The sequence below is a fragment of the Sceloporus occidentalis genome, unplaced genomic scaffold, assembly GCF_023333645.1.
Source record: "Sceloporus occidentalis isolate IW3139 unplaced genomic scaffold, rSceOcc1.0.p SCAF_15, whole genome shotgun sequence".
NCBI classification, from domain to species: Eukaryota; Metazoa; Chordata; class Lepidosauria; order Squamata; family Phrynosomatidae; genus Sceloporus; species Sceloporus occidentalis.
The window spans coordinates 7463667-7486535 of record NW_028316995.1 but is presented as its reverse complement, the minus strand read 5'-3'; the positions used below and the strand labels follow the sequence as shown (position 1 = coordinate 7486535).

General features: G+C 39.6%; 1 protein-coding gene across 1 annotated transcript in view; it reads right to left on the bottom strand.

Moving 5' to 3' along the window:
- Nucleotides 1-22309, bottom strand: part of LOC149303207 (1-phosphatidylinositol 4,5-bisphosphate phosphodiesterase beta-1-like) — a 253652-nt gene extending 231343 nt beyond the window's left edge. Inside the window, exons 1-2 of the mRNA XM_089481675.1 lie at nucleotides 22211-22309; nucleotides 11943-12020 (exon numbers count right to left, since the gene is read on the bottom strand). Of these exons, the coding sequence (XP_089337801.1) occupies nucleotides 11943-12020; nucleotides 22211-22309 (177 nt within the window). The remainder of the gene's footprint in view (nucleotides 1-11942; nucleotides 12021-22210) is intronic.
- Nucleotides 22310-22869: the final 560 nt, after the last annotated feature.

Below are 22869 nucleotides of genomic sequence, written 5' to 3'. Positions count from 1 at the left end.
AAGAAGAAATCTATTATTTTATTTATTTATTTCATCTTAACAAGCTAAAGCAGGATTTTGGATTTTAGTTCGCATTTGGTAACGTTTTGTCGTCCTGAATAAAAAGTCACCATCATGAAAATTGTCACGAGTTAAACGTAACTATAAGAATTATATACCATATGTTTGAATAGCTATAGCTATAAGCAACTTCTATTTCACTGTTCTAATTATGCAATATTACGGGTCAACACAGCTCTTCTTTTGGGCAAAACGATTCTGGGTTTAGGTAATGCATACACTGCTAAGGAAGTGACAATAGATGCCTCGTCTTATTACAATTCCCTGAATGCATTTTTTTTCATGAAAAAATTGCACTGTTTAACCCTTTGTATACTCCAAGAAAATCCTACTTTATAATAAACTGCTTCTCCATTGCTATGTGACCGTCTTCTGTGCCTTTAAATAGGGTTAGGGTTAAAACACACTCACATAAACATACCCCCATGTTTACCTTTCTTTTTGTGCGCACTAAGTAGTCATCATAATATGTGTATTTATCTTTGGAGTGATTAGCATATATTATGTTGAAGGATAACATTCATATTTATAAAAGTGAATATATAGGCCAGATACCTATTCTAGCATTGTAAAATCTTAATCATAAGTAATCTTAAAAGAAAACAAACCAGCAGCCAAGGGGCAACCTTTTTACAGAGGAAATATCATCTGCTGTGAAATGGCTCATTTACAATTACATGAGGATCAGCACCTTCTGTGGCCTAGATTGCTTTCATGCCATTATCCACGCTCCTATTTCACCTCTACATCCTGTAATTATACACATAGAAATTGATGGCATAACTCTGTTACTTCATTTATAATGCATATCATGTAGCGAAATGACTTGCTATAGAAAGACAATATCAATTAACCCCTTGAGGGACACAGGTTTGGCTTAGCTTGTTCATTACCCATAAACACTTGGGGCTACGGGATGCCCATTTCTAGTGTGACCCCTTGCATTAAAAAATGACCAAGAAATTTTGTGCGTCATAATGGTACGACACCTGGGAATCGGGATCTCAGCAACTTTGGCTACCTTGAGTTCCCCTTCTCTCCATGGGGTATGGTTTCCTATTAAGGGTTGGGCTAGCCACACTTTGGGGCTGGGTTAGCCACACTTTGGGGCTGGGTTAGCCCGATAAGACTTCCCAGGTATAATTACCAGGGGCTGGCAATCACTTGGATGCAGCTGAACTATTCAAAATAAGCATAAATGCCAATATACACCATTATGTGCACATATAAGTTGCACCAATGTTGGCAGATTGAGTTAAGCTTGGGCTATAACTCGTGATTTTTTTTTAATTGGTCACCCAACACCAGTGCATTAAAAACACAGTATGTAAGGATGGTCAACTTTTTACATGCACAGTGGCTGAATCTGGGCATTCTGCATGCAAAGTGGTAATCAACTCAGAGTCGTTGAGTATTTAGGGCACACGTGACTACTCACCTCCTCTATACTCCTCCCCAACATAAAATGTAAAGTCTAATTACAAGACAGAAAAAGGTTGTTTTATGTCTTTCCATGTACACAGAGTACACAGAGTGTGCTACGAACTAATGTAATTATTATTATCTCACGTATGACAAAAATGGAACTTACAGACTAACACTAACCTATACATTCGTTAAAAAGGGCCCTGCTGGCAAGCTTACAATCTGGAGGATGTCATACTTAATTTTATATATATATATATACTGGTATATTAATAATTATATATATTTCACTTAAGTATCTATAAGGAATACATAAAAGGATAGAACACAGACTGGTACTAGATACATGTCTGGAATAAATACTCAAGCTTTTAGTACAATATGTATTGGAGATCAGTGTCTGTTTGTTTTGCCATATGTCAGTTAACCATTCCCAGCAAAAAATATAAATTAGACAAACTTTTACTTGGTTAAGCAATTAAGTCTGACTACAGCCTGGACATTCAACAGTAGTACAAATGATGTGTTTAATGTTGGTTTTTGTAACATGTGTTATATAGTGTTTGAAACAATACCTTAAGTAGTCATCCACAGGAAATTTAGTATTTGCAGAGCAACTTCTTAAACACAAAGAAAGGAAGCACGATAAAGATATGACCTATGCACGTGTTTATTCCATCAGCACCTTTAACACTGTCATAGCCGGAGAAGAGGACTCTGTAATATGATTAGACATCGCCTTAAAGGTGAAAACCACCAAAAAGGAAAAATAAGAAAGCCAAAGACCCCCACAAGGAATCACTTTAGTGTATATATATATAGTAGTTATTGGGCTTCACATGATACTTATAGATCTTGCTTATACAGCAACATATGATTTGCATTTTTCAGTACATAGTTTTGTCATCTTGTGATAAATTTAGACTGAGATTGTGTTGTTGTGATGTAGTTACAGTAATGTTAGATACATCTGCAAGCAGGGCCGGCCCGACAATGGAGCCAAGTGGGGCAACGGCTCCAGGCGGCACTTGCCGCCCCAAGCCCTTTTTTTTTTTTAAAAAAGTGAAAGAGAGAAAGGGGCGCCGAGTGGTTTTCGCCCCCCTCTCTCTCCTCTGCGGCGAGTCTTCCTGTTCGGTCTCGGTGCCGGCTTGTAATGCTGAGTGGCGGAAGATTTCCGAACAGGGAGACTCGCCGCAGGACTGCTGAAAGGTAAGTACAAGGGGGGGGGGGGCGGAGGGAGAGGAAGGGTAGATAAGGGGGGGGGGGCATTTTAAAATTTGCCCCAGGCGGCATTTTGCCTTGGGTCGGCTCTGTCTGCAAGTATTTACAGGCAATCACTAGAGGTGGGAACGCTTGTCAAACACAAATATGTTACATACAAGTTGTGTTTAAAAAAAGGCTCATGTGTGACGTATACATCTGCATTTGTGTCAAGATCTGTATACACTTTAAAGTGAAACGAATCAAAAACAGATTCTGATTCATTTCCACAAGGACTATTCTAATAATTTATTATTTTGTATAACATTATATAGTCGCTAGTTTTACTGTTTTATCTTACGTGGGCACCCAAACCGCAGCCACCAGCAACAAGAGTGTAAGAGTTTCCTTACAATAAACGCAAGACAAAAGAGGATGTTCAAAAGAACTTAAAACAACCCATACACATATATACAAGATGCTAGAAAGATGTGAGAGGTTAAAATGTAGTATGTTCCTAGGAATTATTGTGTTGCAGGTAAGGAGTTTTGGAATGTAGTATAAGACATAGTCCTAAGGATTTAGGCTCAGCCTTCCCTATAATGGTTAATTCAAGGAACGTATAATGTTCTATACAGCCCTACCAACAAAGAATCCCTCTATGTATTTGTAATATTCTTCAATAATTTAAAGGTGACAGCTACCATATGCATTAAAATGTCTGGGGCATCTCTGTACGACCAAATGGGGCGTTCCGACAACATTTGAAGATTACTTACATAAAGGCTTTTAATTCCATTTTAAACAGGGTAACTGTTCAACAAGTTAGTTGGGGAGTTACAATGGTGTTTAGCATTTTATTGATGATTTCCTTTTCTTGAAGGAAAGACCTTGTTACTGAGATCTTATAATGGTCTTGTAACGAGGTCTCGGTCTCTCTCTCTCAAGAATAGGAAATCATCAATAAAAAGGCTGGAATTTCTTTTTTATATAAAAACCTCACAATTTAAACTCCACAATAAGGTGGATTCAGTGTTACTGTTTCAACACACACATACACCGTATTTTTTAATAACAACAAATACACTAAATATTATGGTTTAGATTTACACTTCATAAACCACAAACTACACAGTTTTTTGGCACCAAAGCCTTGCCGAGGATTTATACGCATTAGCATTTATCATAACATCATTCATCATTTATTGTCATAACTGTTTCTGGTGATCCAACAGCCGCCATCTCCCCCATCTCCCCATTAACTGAAGACTGCTTGTAGACCAAGCACTCAGCAGGTACACTTGGGTTCACCAATCCTAGCTTCATGACTTATAAACCTGTTAGAAGCACTTTGATACTAATGATGTATTTAGAACAGAAAGATATGCAAAGTAAATGTAATTCATATAAATTCCATATAAATAATTTAGACCGTTCCTTGGTGTAATTAGCAAATGTATTCGCAAATTCTAGTGATAAGATAACTTACATTGGCTGTGATCCAACAATCTGTCTAAACCTTAATTGGTTTTAACGGAGGTGAATAACGCATGGTTTGTGATTCAATAGTCTGTCCAAAATCCTCAGCCATAGAAACAAGACGGTGGCATCAAAAAATGCTACAATTAAAGACAATGAAAAGATCTGCGTACTCAAGTAATTCCATGGTGTCCATAGGCATGTAGAGCTTGTTGAAATAATTAATTTTTAGATCTTCTAGGTGGTGAAGCACCATGTCTAGAAATATATATATCATTAAATACACTGATGGAAGGTAACCCTGACATTAGCACATGCACAAAGGGCATGTTAATCCATTCATTGGCAGATTCCAGGTACCAGCAAAGTGAATGTATTTATTTTGTGGGGGGACGATTGCAATAATTATTTTTAAAACTTTTTTCAATATCATTGGAGTTTTAAATATTTTTTTCTGTGTGTTTTTTATGCCATTAGAATTCTGTCAGTCTTCATGGGTAAAACCTATCCTTTTACCAGTGAAGATTGTGGTTTCTCTTGTTTGGACGATGCATTGAGTCTTTGGTTGTACCACTTTGGGGTAATGTTGGCTTAATTTTACTTGAACTAGTGCGGTTAGTCCGAATTAGTCTGGTTATACTACTCCGGTGGTGTTTAAGTTAGAGTGACAGAGAGAGAGAATGCTCTGCTGCGAACGTCCTCCATTCCATGAACATGAAGGATGTTACGCATGGTGAGCAGGAGGAGGCCAGCTGGTAGCCGCCAAGGGCTACACCATGATGTTCTCTTATGTTATTACACAAGTGCATGCAGGAGAGAGATACTCAAAGCAACGTACACCTAGGGCACTAAAAAACACACAGCTGGCCCTATGCAGGAGTGCATAAATAGACGATAAGATTAATGTACTGCCTATGTATTTAATAAATAATACTATTTAACTAATAAGTAGAAGATCAATGTGGCTACTCATCTTCTCTTCCACTGCTTCTGTAGGACTGCTTCAGTGTGGTATGTCGAACTGTCCTTTAGGGTGACTTAACACAGGCAGCCATGATCAAATGCAGGATGACATCAAACTAATATAAAATCTGGATTTAACGCTTTCATGCACATATCGCCCACTTTACTTAATTATTTAACAGAGAAAGTAGAAGAAGCCTTAGATTCACCAGTGAATATACTATCTGGGAGACTATAGCTGAGGGAGCTGGCAATGACACGGTAACAGAGTACCTGCCAAAGCTAAACTGACTCAAACTCCTCTGCTATGGTTTTAATCTGTTTGGATACTTGTGAGGACTTTACTTGTAATTCAGGCTAGTCGTATGACTTGTTAAAACAAACCTGGGGTCACAATCACCCCCGGCTTGGGTAGTGTCACACACCTTCTGAGTCCCCCACCTTCTATGCGAGACACTAGAACGTGTCTTATTACATATACACGAACATTCAAAAGTTTGGGGTCACTTAGAAATGTCCTCATTTTTGAAAGGAAAGCACATTTGATCAAATTTTTATTAAATGGATCAGACATACAAAGCATACTTTATCAATGTTATAAATCACTATCTTATCTTGATATAATCAGTTTGACATTCAAGAAACAGCCTACTTGGAGTACCATTTGTGTTATCCATCGGGGATACAGCACTAGATGAATGCAAAGTATATTAGACAAAGCATATGGTTTGTGCAATAATAATCCAGAATGCAATACCCAGTAGCATTGCTTCCAAACTATAATTCCCAGCGACAAACAAACAGCAAAGTAACAGTAAGAATATATTTAAGATTGAATACACACTTGTTTACAAAAAGTATACCCTTTCTTTTTACATGGATAGGACTCGCCCCTTTATGTGGATATATAAAAGATTATATCGCCTTACGTTATCAGACATTTTAGAGACAGGACACAAAGACAATTTGCTATGCGTCTTAGGGGTATATTTACTAAATTGGAAGTTTTCTGGAGGGCGTTGTATAGTCAGAGAAATAAAATGATTCTGCAAAGCCCCAGTTTAAGGTATCCATATTTCCCCATAATATCCACATCCTAAGACTCCGACAGTTACTGTTAATGACTGTAGTGCATCCCCACTGTTAATACCCAAGACCGATAACAGTGACAAGATTATTTTATGCACTCATCGCTTGCAATGTGTTATCGGTTTGATAGTTTTCAACTATTTTAATGGCATGCTATTTTCTACTTATTGGAAACAGTTACTAACAAATCTTTTTCTCAGGTGCTAATGGTGCTGAACAATGAACATAATGGGTTTTTACTGGATTATTATTGTTTGTGTGAAATAGTCTCTGGAGCACATAGAGAGATGTGTATACCGCATTATATATGCAGTTAAAGCATTAATAGCATTTCTATGCAGACTGATGCCAGTAAGTGCATAGCTCTAGCAAATAAACACGATAAGTCAGCTGAACGTATTAATTACAGTAATAGACCAACGGGCGGCTCACAGGTCAGTATATCTATAAACATTTCAGGAATGCTATCCCGACATCTCCCCTTCCTCGTAATTATTGAAGTTGGGAAGAAGGTAGAAATGAGTTTGGAGAGGCCATAGTTGGGGTGGAGATGGATAGTTAGGTACTGGTGAGAAGCATGGAGACCAAATCCTTCAAAACAGAACCAACATTATCTATAGTCAATTGGTATACTCATCCGGGACTCATGAGCATTGAATAAAGAAGAAAACGCTCTCTCTTTTTCATTCCCAAATAGTAAACGCATTAATGACTAACCTATCCGTCATCTTTATCTACCATTCGATAGACTAAATTAACTAATGACACCAGCAACCACGAAATAGCAATATGATGGTGGACACCAATATGAAAGTGGACACTTTGCTTAGAAGAAGGGAGCAAAAAGTGGGGTAAAGCCGTGCCAAACTCAACTACTAACACAAAGAAAAAAAATCCAGAACATTTTCAATGTTGCGCAGTAATTCTAGAAACACAAATCGGACGGAAATCATTATTTTAAAATGGCTTTTGGGCTCAGGAATGTTATGACAGAGAAATGCATAATTTAGTAAGAACATAACATACTAGGCACAAGAATTATGATGACTTACAGCTCTATTTAAGAACAGCTTACACACTTCACAGCACAGTATAGGTAGTTGTTTTAATAGTTCTTGCTGTGGCGTATGCCGTACATATTGAACAGTTTCTATGGTAACCAATGTAGGAAGAAAAGTGGTACGGGAACATAAAGTGAGAGGGATAAAATCGCGTCCATTTAAGATTTCTTTTTTTTTTTCTCTCAAATAATTTCTACCTACCTTCCCTGGATCATGAATAATGTTACACATTTAAGTCATATTTCTGAAAAAATATCCTCAATAAAATAATACATTTCTATTAAAAAGGAAGTGGAAGTCTTTGCTGTGTAATACATTTAATGAGGGTGATTTTGATCAACTTCCGTGTTAATGATCCAACCATTATTAAATAACGCACTATTATAAACCCTATTAGCCCCCGTTATGAAGGGGCCACATAGATATATACATCCTACTTGCATGATTTAGAACACTCAAAGCTGGTTACTGGGATTCCAGAGCAGCCTTTTATCTTAAGGAGGGTGAAGTTGCCCACCCTACTACCTCTGTGGTCTAGTAAGGGTAGCCCTGCACTTATGATCGCTATACTGTTCATGCAGCTAAAATGTGATACTGTGATAGTAAAATCATATATTATATTTCTAATCTAAATCCAAAACTACAACAGAACTTCATACAAATTGGAAGTAATCTTAAAACAGAAACTGTACAAATTGTATATAAATTGAACTGTTCCTGCCAACATGTATTCGTACGTACGAGGCTGACCAAATCTTAGAAACTAGGGATCCCTGCCTTCTAAAATTTCACTCATTGGGCATTATATATTAACCTCTTTGTACAGCGCTGTGGAATATGATGGCACTATATAAATCGGTAAATATAATAGTCCTGGCTGCTAAGAATGTTTATGTAGTTTTTTTTAGGTGTTTGGGTCATTGGAGAATTAAGTCAGAGTCAACAACAAGCTTGGTAATGGACATGCGCCTGTCTCACAATTAATTCAGCTCATTGGGTATGATAGCCATCCAAGAACTGAAGAGTGAAGAAGGAAGCCTTCTTAGTCTAGTGCAGGGGTTCTCAAACTGCGGCCCTCCAGCTGCTGCAGGACTACATCTCCCATAATGCTCCTTCAGCTAAGGGGCTGGCTGAGGAGTATGGGAGATGTAGTCCTGCAGCAGCTGGAGGGCCGCAGTTTGAGAACCCCTGGTCTAGTGTTATGCAAAAACAAGAATACATGAAGAGCCATTCACTGGGAAGGCTGTGTGCAGTTATTCAGTGGCTTATGCCTTTAGAGGTTTTTCATCCCATAAATAGGCCATGTTTATAACAATTAAAAAAAAAACACTTTCCTTTCCTTTAGCCATTTATTTTCTTTACCTGATTCCTAAGATTCACACAAGTTAAAGCAAAGAAAGGTAGCCATGGTTACACAAAATGGTAATGAAAGGTGTATATATATATATATATATATATATATATACTTGTTTCTGTAAGTCAAATTATGTTATATATACTACCATGGAATATGATGGCGCTATATAAAACTATAAATAAGAATCCTAATAATATATATTATATATTAGAACTTGAATTAGTTATAATTAGAACTAGAATTTGTTATAACTCAAGACCTTGTAGAAATATCATTTCTCAAAGTTTAGCGGTAGTCTTTTATTTCCACCATTCTCTACCTATTGATTTATCAGAAGGCAATAAAAATGACAGCTGCATTGTGTGGAAATGAAGTGATATTGTGAGCTTCGTATGGAAAACTATAGTGAAGTGAAATAGTGCTCTATGAGGGTGATTTATAATAGAGTTACAGCACCAAAATCTGCACTTATAAAAAGTTACAATGAGTAACAATTTGACTGAATTAGCGGGACAGAGTCAATTTATTTAAAAAAAATCTGAAATCGCCAACAAAAAATACTACTGAGTCTTGACAGTATTAGGATTCTGACCCAAATGCATAAAGGCAGCACACTTTAATGAGTAGAAACACAGGAACATAGAATTTGACAGCAGATAAAAACCATTTGGCCCATGTACTCTGCCCATAATACAGTTAACTCCGTTCTCTGTGCGAACAGGCGGCATCTCGAGCAATGTGTTTAAGGGTTTTCTCCGCAGATATCACAAATACACTTTTGAGCTAAGGTCATTAACTTACACAATCACAGCGTATAGACTTCAAAAGGAAAAACAATGGAGTGTAAATTAGATAATTAAAAAGGGGAGTATTGAGAATTAATATGAGACAAAATATAGACTTAGGAAGTACACAAAATATATGGTGTTTCAAACATGATAAAGAAAACAAGTTACACAAGTAATTCTGTATCTGCACTTTACATTGAAAAAACTTACCGTATTTGCTCGATTATAAGACGACCCTGATTATAAGACGACCCCCCAAAATCTGAATATTAACTTAGGAAAAAAAGAAAAAGCCTGAATATAAGACGACCCTAAAGGAAAAAAGTTTTACCAGTAAATGTTAATTCATGTAAACTATTTTTTTTAATAAAAGCTATGATTGAGAAAAATATTTTTTTTGTTTTTATTTCTTGTATTTTCCAACCTGTCCCCCAGTTACGCACATCTGCCCCCAGGCTTGCCACTCCAATATGGCACTGTGGCCCATGATATGCCTTTTAACCCTCTATATGCCACTGTGCCCCATGGTATGCCTTTTGACCCCCTATGTGCCACTCTGCCTCCAGAAATGCCTTATACCCCTATATGCCACTCTGCCTCCAGAAATGCCTTATACCCCTATATCCCATTCTGGCATTTAGGGGGTTAAAATGCATATTATGGGGCAGAGTGGCATATAGGGAGGTATAAGGCATTTCAGGAGGCAGAGTGGCATTAAGGGAGTTAAAAGGCATTGTATAGAGCACTCTGCCTCCAGAAATGCCTTATACCCCTATATGCCACTCTGGCATTTAGGGGGTTAAAATGCATATTATGGGGCAGAGTGGCATATAGGTGTATAAGGCATTTCAGGAGGCAGAGTGCTCTATTAAATGCCCCCTTAACGCCACTCCAGAAATGCCCTATGCCCCCATTTAACACACACACACACACACACACACACACCCTATACCCCCATTTAACTAACACACACACACACACACACTCTCCCCTCCCCTCCCCTCTCAGCCCTCTCTTACCGGTGCTTCCAGCCGGGGCAGCGGGTTGACGTCGCCTTCTGCTGCAGCCGGAAGGAGGTGGAGTTGGCAGCGGGGGTTTGTATCCGTCCGTCGCGTATACTTTCCCCGGCTGTCAGAGATCAGAGTTCCCCGCACCGGTGCGGGGAACTCTGATCTCTGACAGTCGGGGAAGGTTTGCGCGACGGACGCAGACAACCCCCGCTGCTAGCCACACCTCCTTCCGGCTGCAGCGGACGTTGTCTACGCGGATCGCGTAGACGTCAACCCGCTGCCCCGGCAATACAGCAGGAAGCACCGGTAAGTGTGTGTATGATGGGGGGGGGGGTGAGACAGGAGGATCCAGGTCCCCTGCAGCGGTGCGGGGGATCTGGATCTTAGTCTCCTAATCAGACTCTATTTGAGGTCTGATTAGAAGACGACCCCGATTAGAAGACGAGGGGTATTTTTCAGAGCATTTGCTCTGAAAAAAACCTCGTCTTATAATCGAGCAAATACGGTACTTACACGGTTCCTTCCTACTCACAAATTTGTGGCAAAGAGCTATTCACCATAACAACAGTTCCAAACAAGAGAAGCAGCTCAAAGGTGCACAAGATAATGAAACCAAATGTACAAAAGGATAAATAATCGCTATGAAAGAACAAAACACAAAACTCAAACAAATATCAAGGTTAAATCAGGACTGAAAATTTCTGATGTCCCATGAACATGAAAAATAAAAAGACTATTCAATGGACTGTTGGACAAAGAACCAGATGGCTCCTTTAACAGAGGACACCTATGTATACTGTAAGCAGCGGTGTATTTATGTAGGGCTCTGTGCTAGGCCTCCAGGCCCAAATGTCCGGTGGGCCACTGACCCACAGAGCCAAACATTCACCCGTTCTGCCACTCCAGTGGCAGACCAGGTGCAGCAGTGTGCGGCCGCGCATATCCAGCTGTCAGCCTCACTTATGTCATCAGACGGCTGCTGGCCTTAAAGTGCCAGGGCTGCTATATTATTGCTAGTCCAGCCCTGTAGGTCTCCAGGCACCCTCCATGTCCTACCTGATGATATCTTCATCTTAGCCCCATGTCTCCTCTGTGTTTAGCATAGGCAGATAACATCAGAGTATGATGCTCCCCTCCAGAAGGTCCAAGAATAGTACTACTTCTAGGAACCAGGTTCATTTGTGATCTCCCCAAACAAACCCACTGAGCAGCAATCCACCAGAGGGGCCTAGTCGCCCAGTAAGATGATCTGCCCCACTAATGTAACACAGGAGCTTCTGCTTGCCCCAGACCTAGGCCAGAGTACATCACTAACTGCATTGCATTACAATCACTGGTACCCTGTATTAAACACTTGTCATAAGTGTTCTCAGTTAAGGTAGCCATTTATCACTTTTAATACAAAAGAAAATTATTTTTTGCCCATACATTTCTTTAAGAACACATACATTTTTTACACTTACATGTACTATAATCACACATGGAATTTAAGAAACTTTTTTTTTTTTACCTTGTTTTGATCTGTCCAATATAGGAAAAATCCATTAGGATCCATTTTAAGGAAAATCGGATAGACGAGTGTGGAATCCTGTGTTTAGCAAACATGAGAAACATAATTAAAATAATTATAATTCAATTTTGGGTTTATTAAAAACTAAATAAACACTCAGAAAACATGTTAGTGGTAACACTGAAATTATTTCTGCTTCCAAAATGAGACCAGCTGTTCCACTGGCCCATAACACGTCAAATGATATTCATAGTGTACTAAAGGGACGACTTCTGCGCAGATGGACATTGTTGCTTACTGTTCCACTTATCATCTATATCATAAAGAGATCAGATGGATGACACTAATACCTTAATACCTTGCTACCAAGAAAAGAGTGCTTCTGACTGTAACATTCTCTTCTAAACAAGACTAAAGTATTTTCTTAAGTAATAGTGTTTCACAAAGGCACATCCTCATTATACCAGAATGAAACAGTTATTTTCAGTGGCACTTGGAATTTTGAAGAATTGGAGGGTGTTAAACCAGATCTGTGGTCACCATGCGTGATTCACAAGTTCATCAGAGCCAAGGACAATGTTGAGAGCATGTCAGGGCACCCACCCATGACCGTTTGGGCAAATTTTGCATCAAGCAGGCTGACAAACAGGCATAAAGCCATTTGTATGGATGTATGCATGCCAGACGGCTGTGCAGATATAGACACTGCCCACAGTGCATTGTGGAGGTGGAAACAGCCCTTCACTTGTTCTGGCCGGCCCTGTTTGCAGAAGCTTTGTGCTCAGAGAAAGTACCTGTTCTACCACTCGAGCACACATGGAGGGCGCAATTGTCAATGCTTGGTATCTAAAGTGCTGTTCAAAGGACACCTTATTTTCTTCAAGCAACCGCCTGGTGTTGAGGAGGGAGCAGGTTACAGTCCGTGACTGCCACAGGTTCATTCACAGCCTACTGAGGACTACTCTTTTATGGGCAGTCTAAAGGAGGAGGACTAGTCCCAATCCCCTCCTGACCCACTCTCCACAACCCCCGTATTTATCTCCACCTCGTCCAATCCTACACCACTCACCCACTCCAGTCACAATACCACCCTGTTTCCCCAAGTTTGCTGCCAATGTGTTAAGCCATATGCACCATGTCTGTATGTAAACCTAAACCACTGCTATCGTATTTTTTCTGGGCTTCCTACTAATCTGATAATTTCACTGTCCTGCATCGCAGTACTCATAATGTATTCCTGATTATGCTTTTGATTCTCTGCTGTGTCGCAGTGCATACTGTATTTTACGATATAGTTCAATTGGAAATATTTTAATAAAAAATTTTGGAGAAGCAGCACGTACTTCAGAAGGTACAAGCTGCTTTCTCAGGTTGGCAAACAATGGACATTAAACCAATCACCAGCACTTTCTCACTGCTTTTTAATTACCAAAATCAATAATGGGGATCTTTTCATCTGTTCTGGTTGGCTGGACCATTTGTAATAGCATCACGGTGTGCATCTAGTTGATCATCTCATAAGATAGATCTTGTTTTGCGAAGATTCCAAGGGACTCAGTAAACAGCCCTGTGTGACTTATAAATCTTGTTTCATGAAACATTACAATAACATGATTTTCTCCAGGACTCAACTACTCCACCATTTTCCAGATGCAACACTACACCACTTTTCAGTCACAATATTTAGCTGGAGGCAAAAGAAAATGTAACCTATGACATGTTCTCAAGGTGACCAAGGCCACCTTAGTCAGTGACCAATAGTTCCAGGATATGATGTCTTCTTCCTCCTTCTAGACTGCGCTAGTCCACTCCACAATGGTAATGACACAATGGTTGTGTGTGGGATAAGCAAAGACCAGGAACGATTTTCAGCTAACAACCTAGTTAGTTGTGTTTTAGCACAAGAGACATTAGTAGCAACACTGAATGAAGCTATAAACCCATGAGGGTAATGTTAACATGGGAACTTACCCCTTCTGCCAAGTGGAATAGTACAAAATAACTGAAATAAATCAGAATAAAGGGTGTATAAACCAACATAAGGGCAGAATGGTTCAGTAAATGATGGAAGCAATGTGCTCTTATATACTTTACAGAATTTATAACTACAGTTTAAAAAATCCATATCTCTTCTAAACAGATTGTACAAAAGCTTTAAAGCTCTTCGGTTTCCAAGGAAACTGTAAATAAGGTCATATTCGACATGTCTTTACATATAAAAAGCTTAATTTGACTCAAATTAAATCCAGTTATAAAAAGCTTACATAGAAATTGGAGTACTGAATCTGCACTTTTGTTCAGTGAAACACTGCACAAACATGCATATTATAAAACACAAAAATAAAAAGTGACAATTGTGAGTTAAAAGGAATATTTGTTCAGCCTTTTGGACTACATGAAACGGACTATGAAGAGAAAATTGTTTCAGTCCTTAAAGGGAGAACTGCATTTTATATAGACCAGTTGTGGGAAATGTGAAATTTTGATCCTGTAACATACTGAGCTGTCTTACATTCACCTTTTCTATTTCAATAGAGACGTACATAAGGAGTATTTTTAGACGGATCGCTTTTCCTTATCTAGACCGCTATGCTCTATGATTTTTTTAACACAACAGTTCCTTTTATGGACAACCTGGCAAAGGTTGCAGTTTAAGCAGTTTCTCACCTAGATATGTAACAAGCAAAAATGTAGAGGAACTGTGGTTAGCATTTCCACATACTTGGAACTCTCTGGGCTGGACCCAGAGTCTCTGGATGAAGCCCTACTTCACTGGGTCTCTGGGTTAGTTTCTTCTTTCTCTGTCCCACTCTCTAAAGGCTGTCTGGGGGTAGCTCTGTCTCTACATATAGCCTGCCTTGCGCCTTCAAAAAACCATTCCCCCAGAATAATTTCACGGTATGCTTACATCCCTTATATATGTTACATACATCTGCACTACTACTCATTCTTTTAGCTTTCTCACTTAGTCTTATCATGAAAAAGTGAGGTTCCCATCTTAATATGTTTACAGGCTAACTGCCTGTGATGGTAGTTTGACCAACTTTGGAATCCAGGACTGTAACATCCACAAGGCAAATAGGGCAGCTGTCTCAGGTGCGCTATGGTGAAGGGCACACTTGAAAAAGCCTGGCTACAATGCTCCTATACCACCTTGTTCTTTCATTCTGTTCTGGAAGTGGATGTAACATCAGTGAGGTGAACGAGTTCTCACTCCATATGCCAAGATCCCAAGTTAAGGCATTGCTAGAACCCTATTAAAAGACAGAAGGGTTCCTTCACATAGAATTATAGAACTGCCATATTATAGAGAACCCTGAAATGATCATTCTTAAAATGAAAATTTTTCATGGTTTGCTGGAACAATTTGCAGTAACCCATTTTCTGCAAATTTCTAATTTATACGCACTGGCTTACATCTTGTGTCTTCCCACATGACATAACCCAGACTCATAAGGAAAAAATAGTCTTTCACGAGCACCTGTTGAACATTATGACAAGTGTAAGTCTTTATAATCGTCCTCTTGAGGCTACATACAAGCTGTACTATCTGTTCTTGCATAGGACCTACAGTGTAAGTGACTATAAGAGTCATTTGTCTGTTTATATTGGAGAAGAAGATACCTATCCACCCCCCTTGCCCCGCCATGTGCTCACTGGGATGGGATGAGGTTAAAGTGTATGAAATAAACCTATTGGAGGCACAGAATACCATCCCTTGCCCAGGATAATATAGCGAGGGGCAACTATAATAAACTACCCTTATACACAGAGCCTTTGATTTTGGGCTCCATGCTTCTCCAAAAGGTTAATCGCACCTTGACCACCATGCCAATGGGCAGTGGTTGAGGTTTCATTTATTTGAGCACAGGATGTGGGTATAGGTTGGTTCCATACCCCCTGTGAGTTTTATTTAATATCCCCCCACTCCACTACACATGGTTAACACAGGGTATAGGAGCCCCCTCCTCTTTTTTAATGATTATTTTGTTTATTACAATGATTTTTCAGGGTGAATCCTCAGGATGCAAGGTCAAATATGAGAGGTAAAAGACAATTACAGCTGACATTTGCAACTTGCAAGCAACTTGTGGGTTCATGAGAGTTCATGTTGCTTTCTTTTTCCAACTTGCATCAAATCAACTGTCCCGCATTTAAATGGATGCAAATGGAGAATTAATTTTTGTAAGGTCACATGAGAGTTGTAAATCGTGAACTAGCAGTTTCCGCCAACTCACATATTCACTTTAGTGAATAGACTATCCTTGACAATTAAATAAAACATTCTTAAATGATCAGGTTTACTTTAAGGTCATGGAAGTTGAATAGTATCATTAGAAAAGAGCACTAATGTGTCCTTTAGGATATATGTCAATGTAAATCCCCCCAAAACCATTGGTATTTTTACGATATTGAAAAAAGAGGAAACGAAACACTCACAGCACTACAGTACGGCTAACGGCTGATAATTACGGGCTTGAAGCCACCTTCTGGGTACGCATGGCCACATAGTACACTTTTACATCCACCACCTTTAAAGTATAGCAGTGAGAAGACTAGACAACCACATTCTACATCTACAGTGTTTTAGTATTTGTAGTTAGTATTCGAATATATTCTTCTAGATTTGTGAGGTTGCTCGACATTAGCTTGGTGTGCCGGACAGCGTGTCCTTTACATTTCTGGTAAAAAACAAAAAAATTGGTTTTTCTAGGAGTAATCGGTTTTAAGAATCAATATCCTTGAGTTGAAATCACAGACGATAGGTAGAAAAAAAATCAGATATCCAGTTTAGGAAATATCATTTATTTGTGGAGAGGTCTGTTGAAACCGTATTAATAACGATTCTGCTCTTGATGCGATCCTGTCATGTCCAATTGAAAGACTTACAGAGAAGGAAGTGAGCGCCATGATTTTTGATAAAGCATCTTATTGACCAGGAACATTCCCTCTGAGCAGACTAAATTTGTACAAACACAAGGTCAGTCTCTGTCAAAAGCCTGATCATTAATCATTGCCAGGAGGCAAACACGGAATAATAACATGGAATACCCTATTTTTCAACATGAACTGCACTTCTAAAACTCCTTGTCTCTTCTGCCAACAGGATCCATGAGACTGCTTTGAACAGATATTGGGGATATGTATGTATAAAGAATAATTCTGATGTGGAGTGATAAAATGTACTCAGTCATATAGTCTAATCAGCATGTATGTATACGTCCTGGATATACTGGACATACATATGTGCCTCCAATCTGTCTACCCGAATTCATAGATGGAAAGAACCTGTCCTAAAAAAAAAACTATTCTAAATGCCTCAAAAAATTCAGCTTCACTACCATCTCCGCTAAACAGGTCTACATAAAAAGCAGCATACTGTAGGCCAATATTTATTAAACTGGGCCAGGGCAGGACTGACTATGACAAGGCAGCCCTAGCACTTTAAGGCTGGCGGCCGTCTGATGATTTAATGTGGCCGAGAGCTCAATATACTCAGTAATGCTTTACATTTCTATGCTAACATAGTGTGCAGCTGAGCAATTCCAGCAGATCAGGTGAGTATAGGACACTTTCGGCCTGTTGCCCACTGGGCATTTGCCCGGTGTGCCAGATGGGCAGCCTGGGCCTGACTTTGGCCAACAAGTTAACTATTCAGAAGCCACCAGTGATATTGTTCTGCTGATTGTTCCATATGTAACACCTCACCCCAAGGGTAATCAATGGAAACATGACTGATTCTTGTTTGTGAATACTGTAGTATTACAAATGTAATATTAGATAGTACAGCACCCTCTGGCATTGGTCATTCACACAAATCGCTGTTCCTTGCAACCTATTCCTTGCCATTGTACACTTCCATAGTGTAAACTCTCGCATTTAACCCGAGCAGACACTTTACTTACTCTTTACATGAAATATTTTTAAATACAAAAATTTCCACCAATTTTCCAACCACCAGTGCCAGACTCACCAGCCTTTAATCACATTTCCATGGACTCGTGGAACTACTTAAAGTCACAGTGACCAAGTTATGGCAAAGTAACACAGATTAATCCTGTATATTTATTACCAATTATTGCACTAAACGGCCCTTTAATTGTTTATGTTTCTATGGTTACAGAAGCACATGCAGCAAATCTAATATAAGAACATATTTGTTGACCGGCTAGACGTTTTTTTTTTTATGTTATTTTTTTCTGTTAAAATGTTAAAATTACAAATCAAATGTACTCTAATCCAAATAAGTCATTTAAAAAAATGCCAGCTGGCAAGACTAAAAAGCTCCTAGCTCGGACTGGCTGTAGGGCACATAGGGAAAATTCCCAGTGGGCCACTGGTCTGTTTTCCCAGTAACAGAAAACTTGTAAGCATTTAACCTATGAGCTGGTGTCCTAAAAAATGCTTGACTCCAGTCATAAAATGAACTATCCCTGGTATCTTGGTGAAGCATTCCCTTGTGTCTAGGAGACATTTAATATATGTTTTATATATTATATATTCATATTATACGTGCTTACCTTATGTGAGTAAGTGGGTATATATACATTAAAGATGCTGTCCCACTTACTCTTCTTTTAAACATTACTAACTACTTAAATTATTGATTATAGTCCCTGCTTGTATGCACTAAATTGTTTTAAAAGACAATGTTGTTTTTTCGTCATTTGCTGTGCAAATAATTTCCTACGGGAACACTTAAATATGCTTAGCCCGCCCATTTGTGACATCACGAGCTCTGCTTGTGCTTATGTTTGTTTTTTTGTTGTTGTTTTTTTTACAACGCTCCTGCAAGCAATGTAACATACAGGGCATTTCTAAGAAATACTGGAAAGTTCATTTACATTGTAATGCTGTTTTTATGGGACTGGGGTTGTGGGGGGAAATAATTACATTTGCAGCAGTTATCTAGTGACATTTTATAGGGTACCCTAGGCGGAACAGCAGCCTTAATGTTCCATGCATTCCTAGAAACATTTTTCCGTTCATCTACCACCCTCTAGGGTATGAGTAATCTATTATGATCGGGATGGTACCCCTAATACTTCAAATATATGTTTTCATTTTGTGTGTGTTTCTGTTATTCTCTGGTATGCAGAGCTTACACAGATTTTTTTCTACATGCGCAAAACCATTTACTGTTCCTTTAAGGAGTGATAGTCTGAAGTTGCTCGCTGTACTGGTATCACAGCTAGATGTAGACGCAAATGCTTAAAACATGCAATTGAGATAAATACTTCCTCTTCAGTTAAAATCGTTGAACCATCGGAAGCCTTTATATCTGTAATTGATAATATATTTTTTTATATTTTTATTCTAGTTTCCCATTCATCTTAACGCTTCTAAAGTGATGTTGGCTGTGTCTTAAAAGTTTATACATTTATCATATTGCTTAAAAAACACAATTATTAGCCCAAAACAGTAAAAACACAGAATCTGACTGCACATAAAACCAATTCGGCCAATCGAGTCCCCAGTGTAGGTTTTCAGACCTCGTCTTAGATTCAGGATAACGTTATGCTCGTCCCATTCAGCCACTAAGGTAATACATGCTGCCGATGACTGATAACATCTGTAACATGGCAAGTGGCTCTGAGTGTGTTGACATTAGGTGCATTTATTATTTAAATGCATTTATTTTACAGGGGTGTGCAGCCAGTGGTCATCTGGCACACCGGGAAATGCCGGGTGGGCTGCTGGCCAATATTGCCCACCCAATCTGCTGCTCCAGTGACAGATCAGGTGCTGCAGTGTGTAGTTACTGGCCGGATATGCTCAGGCACAAGCTATGTGAGCAAAAAAGCATGGATCCCCTTACATCCAGCCATCTGCCACACTTACATCATTTGGCTGAGAGTGATGGGTATTGCAATGCAGCATTGCTTACTGTTTTTACACTAGAAGGGGACAGAAAACATGCTTTGCATCAGGCAATGTAGCACCAGCTCTAAGCTCATATGCAATCAGTTGACCATAATTTGGGGAACGTTCATCATATTCAGACCATTGATGGCTGAGAGTTATGAGTACTGTAGTTCAGCATAGCGTACTGTATTCTGCCAGAAGAGGACAATCTATCAAGCAATGTAGCACCAGCTCTAAGCTACTATGCAATCAGTTGACCATAATTTTTAAGGAATGCTTATCATATTAAGAATATTGATGGCTGAGGGTGATGGGTATTGTAGTTTAGCATTAACCATGTACCAGTTTACTAGCCTCTAAATCTATTATTTTATTTTTCCAAACTGAAGCCCACCCAAAGTACCAGTGGTACCGAGACACCATGAAAAGGTGTTACCAGATGGAGCTATGGGTTTTCCTAATTTAACCCCTTAATGACAAAGCCCGTACATGTACAGGCTCAAAATGCATTGTTTTCAATGGGTTTCGGGACCACCCATTGTCCTTAAGGGGTTAATATAATTTGAAACAGACACGGTGTTTATAGACTGTTACTAAATGACATTATATCAGTATTACAGCTTGCTGTATTTTACGTATGTACGTATACGATACACATATATATTTTACAATACAATTACCACGTACGCTCTTACTTTCCAATATTATTTCAGACATTCATGCATGCACTTGTTTGTTCTAATATATTTTTAAAAGGAAAAATTAGTTGCACTTCCATGCAGACCTGTATTGTATAGAAAAGTCTTTCACGGCTGCTAGTATTCAGATTTTCTGTAGTGTTTTACTGCCCAACGTCAGCACACGCTATCACCCAAAGCGATAAGAGATGGAAACATGTAACTGTTACAATGTCAATATTTACCTATTCGCTACATTAGCATAAAGTAACTTGTGCTCAGCGTAAAGTGGGAATAAAGATAATCATTTCAAATAAATAGATCTCTAAAATTAATGATCTTGATTTAGTAAAATACCTGCAAACTAAGGATTGTGGAATGTATTGTGAGAACAAATCGGCAGCTGGAATTCTACAGTCTACCCAGCATGGGCTCAGAATCAGGCTACCTGTCGGGGGTCTACAGCAACCACCTGTTCCGGACTCTCCACGCCATCAGATCAAAGCATAGAATTTGATTGCGAATAAGAGCCATTTAGCCCATCTAGTCCTGGGTCTTGTCTTAGGTTCACGATTGCTTTATGTCTATCCCATGCATGTTTAAATTCCCTCGTTGTAAAGCTGATACCACTTCTGCTGGGAAGATGTTCTACTTATCTACCACCATCTCAGAAAATTAAAACTTTCTCAAGTTACCTCTAAGCCTCTGACCCACTAGTTTTAGACTATGACCTCTTGTTCTAACATTTCTCCTCCTTTAAAATAAACTTCCTTCTTGCACTTTGTTAAATCCCTTTGTGTATTAGAACATAGGTTAATGGCTTCATTTAGCTGAAGCATGGGAGCTGCCAGCTGTCACTGCATCTATAAAGCTCCCCTCTAGGTCTCCTGTAGGGCAATAATCGGGAGACATCTGGGGCTGGCAATAGCCATTTCTTCCATCCGGATCTAGCCCGGGGTATTTAAAAGTCTCACTACTTCATTCCATGGTCTTTAAACCAGAAGGAAGGAGCTCTTCAGGCACCCACTCGCAGATGCCATTGGTTCTGTGTGACATGAAGCCTTATTCAGTGTGGGATGAAGAAATCTTACACTGTTCTGGAGTAGTATTTATATCCTGCTTTGAGTCATCGTGTTGGAACAACAAAAGGGTTGCAATTAAAATGCAAGCACTCGCATTAACCATTTGTGAGCACCAGCACTCTAATGGTTAAACTCACTACATAGATGCCATTAACATCTATTAACACCTAACTAGTGCATATTACAGGGGGTAATACCAAGGGGTAATACCAAGGGGAGGTCAGCCGGGATCAGTCTGAAATGGCTTCATGTCCCCAAAGCATTAGCCCCAAATCAAGCATAAAAGATTGGTGGCCACACTTTAAGACATCCTGAGCACTTTGTCACACCAGCTGTTGTCCAAAGAGCTCCATTCATTCTTCCCTGGTCGATCCTACCCCAGAGTCACGTCCTACACTCACACAAGCCCCGATCACAATCTCAGTAGCCCCTGGGGGCAAATAGTGCAGCCACGCACAGGTCACAGCATGTCATCCCAAATGCATGCATGGTCTGGGTTAAGTGGATCGGTGCATGCAGAAAGGGGTTAATGCATTGTGACAATGTCACCAACACAGTCACACATTGTACCATCTCTCAATGCAGCATGGTTACGACACATAGGGCAGATCAAGCATCAGGGGGTGACAGGAGAGCTACTCACATCATCCCATTTCATGCACTTTGAGCCTTTCTTCATGTTTTCAGAGACGCAGACACGTTTGAGCTGCAGAGCATGAACCCCTGGCTGTGCCCCAGCCATGTCCACACATTTATACTTCCAATAGCAGAATGCAAGAAATTAAAAGCACAGGAGAAGACAATCCAACAGTCCCCAGTGTCGGGGTGCGAGGGCAATAGAGTGTCCACCTCCCAGATAGTGAAATGGGGGTTTGTCCTCAGTCCTTCATCCACAGCTGATGCAAAGGGTATGGGAGAGAAGAAAGCCCAGCTGACAGTAGACAGCCAGAGCCCTGGAGATAGCCGGCAACACTGATCACAGCCTACTCCTCTAGCTGCCTCCTCCTACTCCTCCAGCTAGCACCATTCAGCACTTCTCCCCCCTTTGCCATGCACAGATGACAGCTAGGAGCACACATGCATATGTATACGCCTTGTGTCCCTCCCTGCAATCACAGCACGCCAACTTTATAATTAGCCTGCCATGACTTACGGAACAGCGCCACCTAGAGGCAGCCACATGCAACTGCGTGCTATCCCATCTGTGACCTTACCAGCTCAGGCTGGAGCAATCAGCATGTGTATTCAGGACAACAATTCCCAGAAATTGCATGGAAAATGTACACGTTTCGGATTGAATAC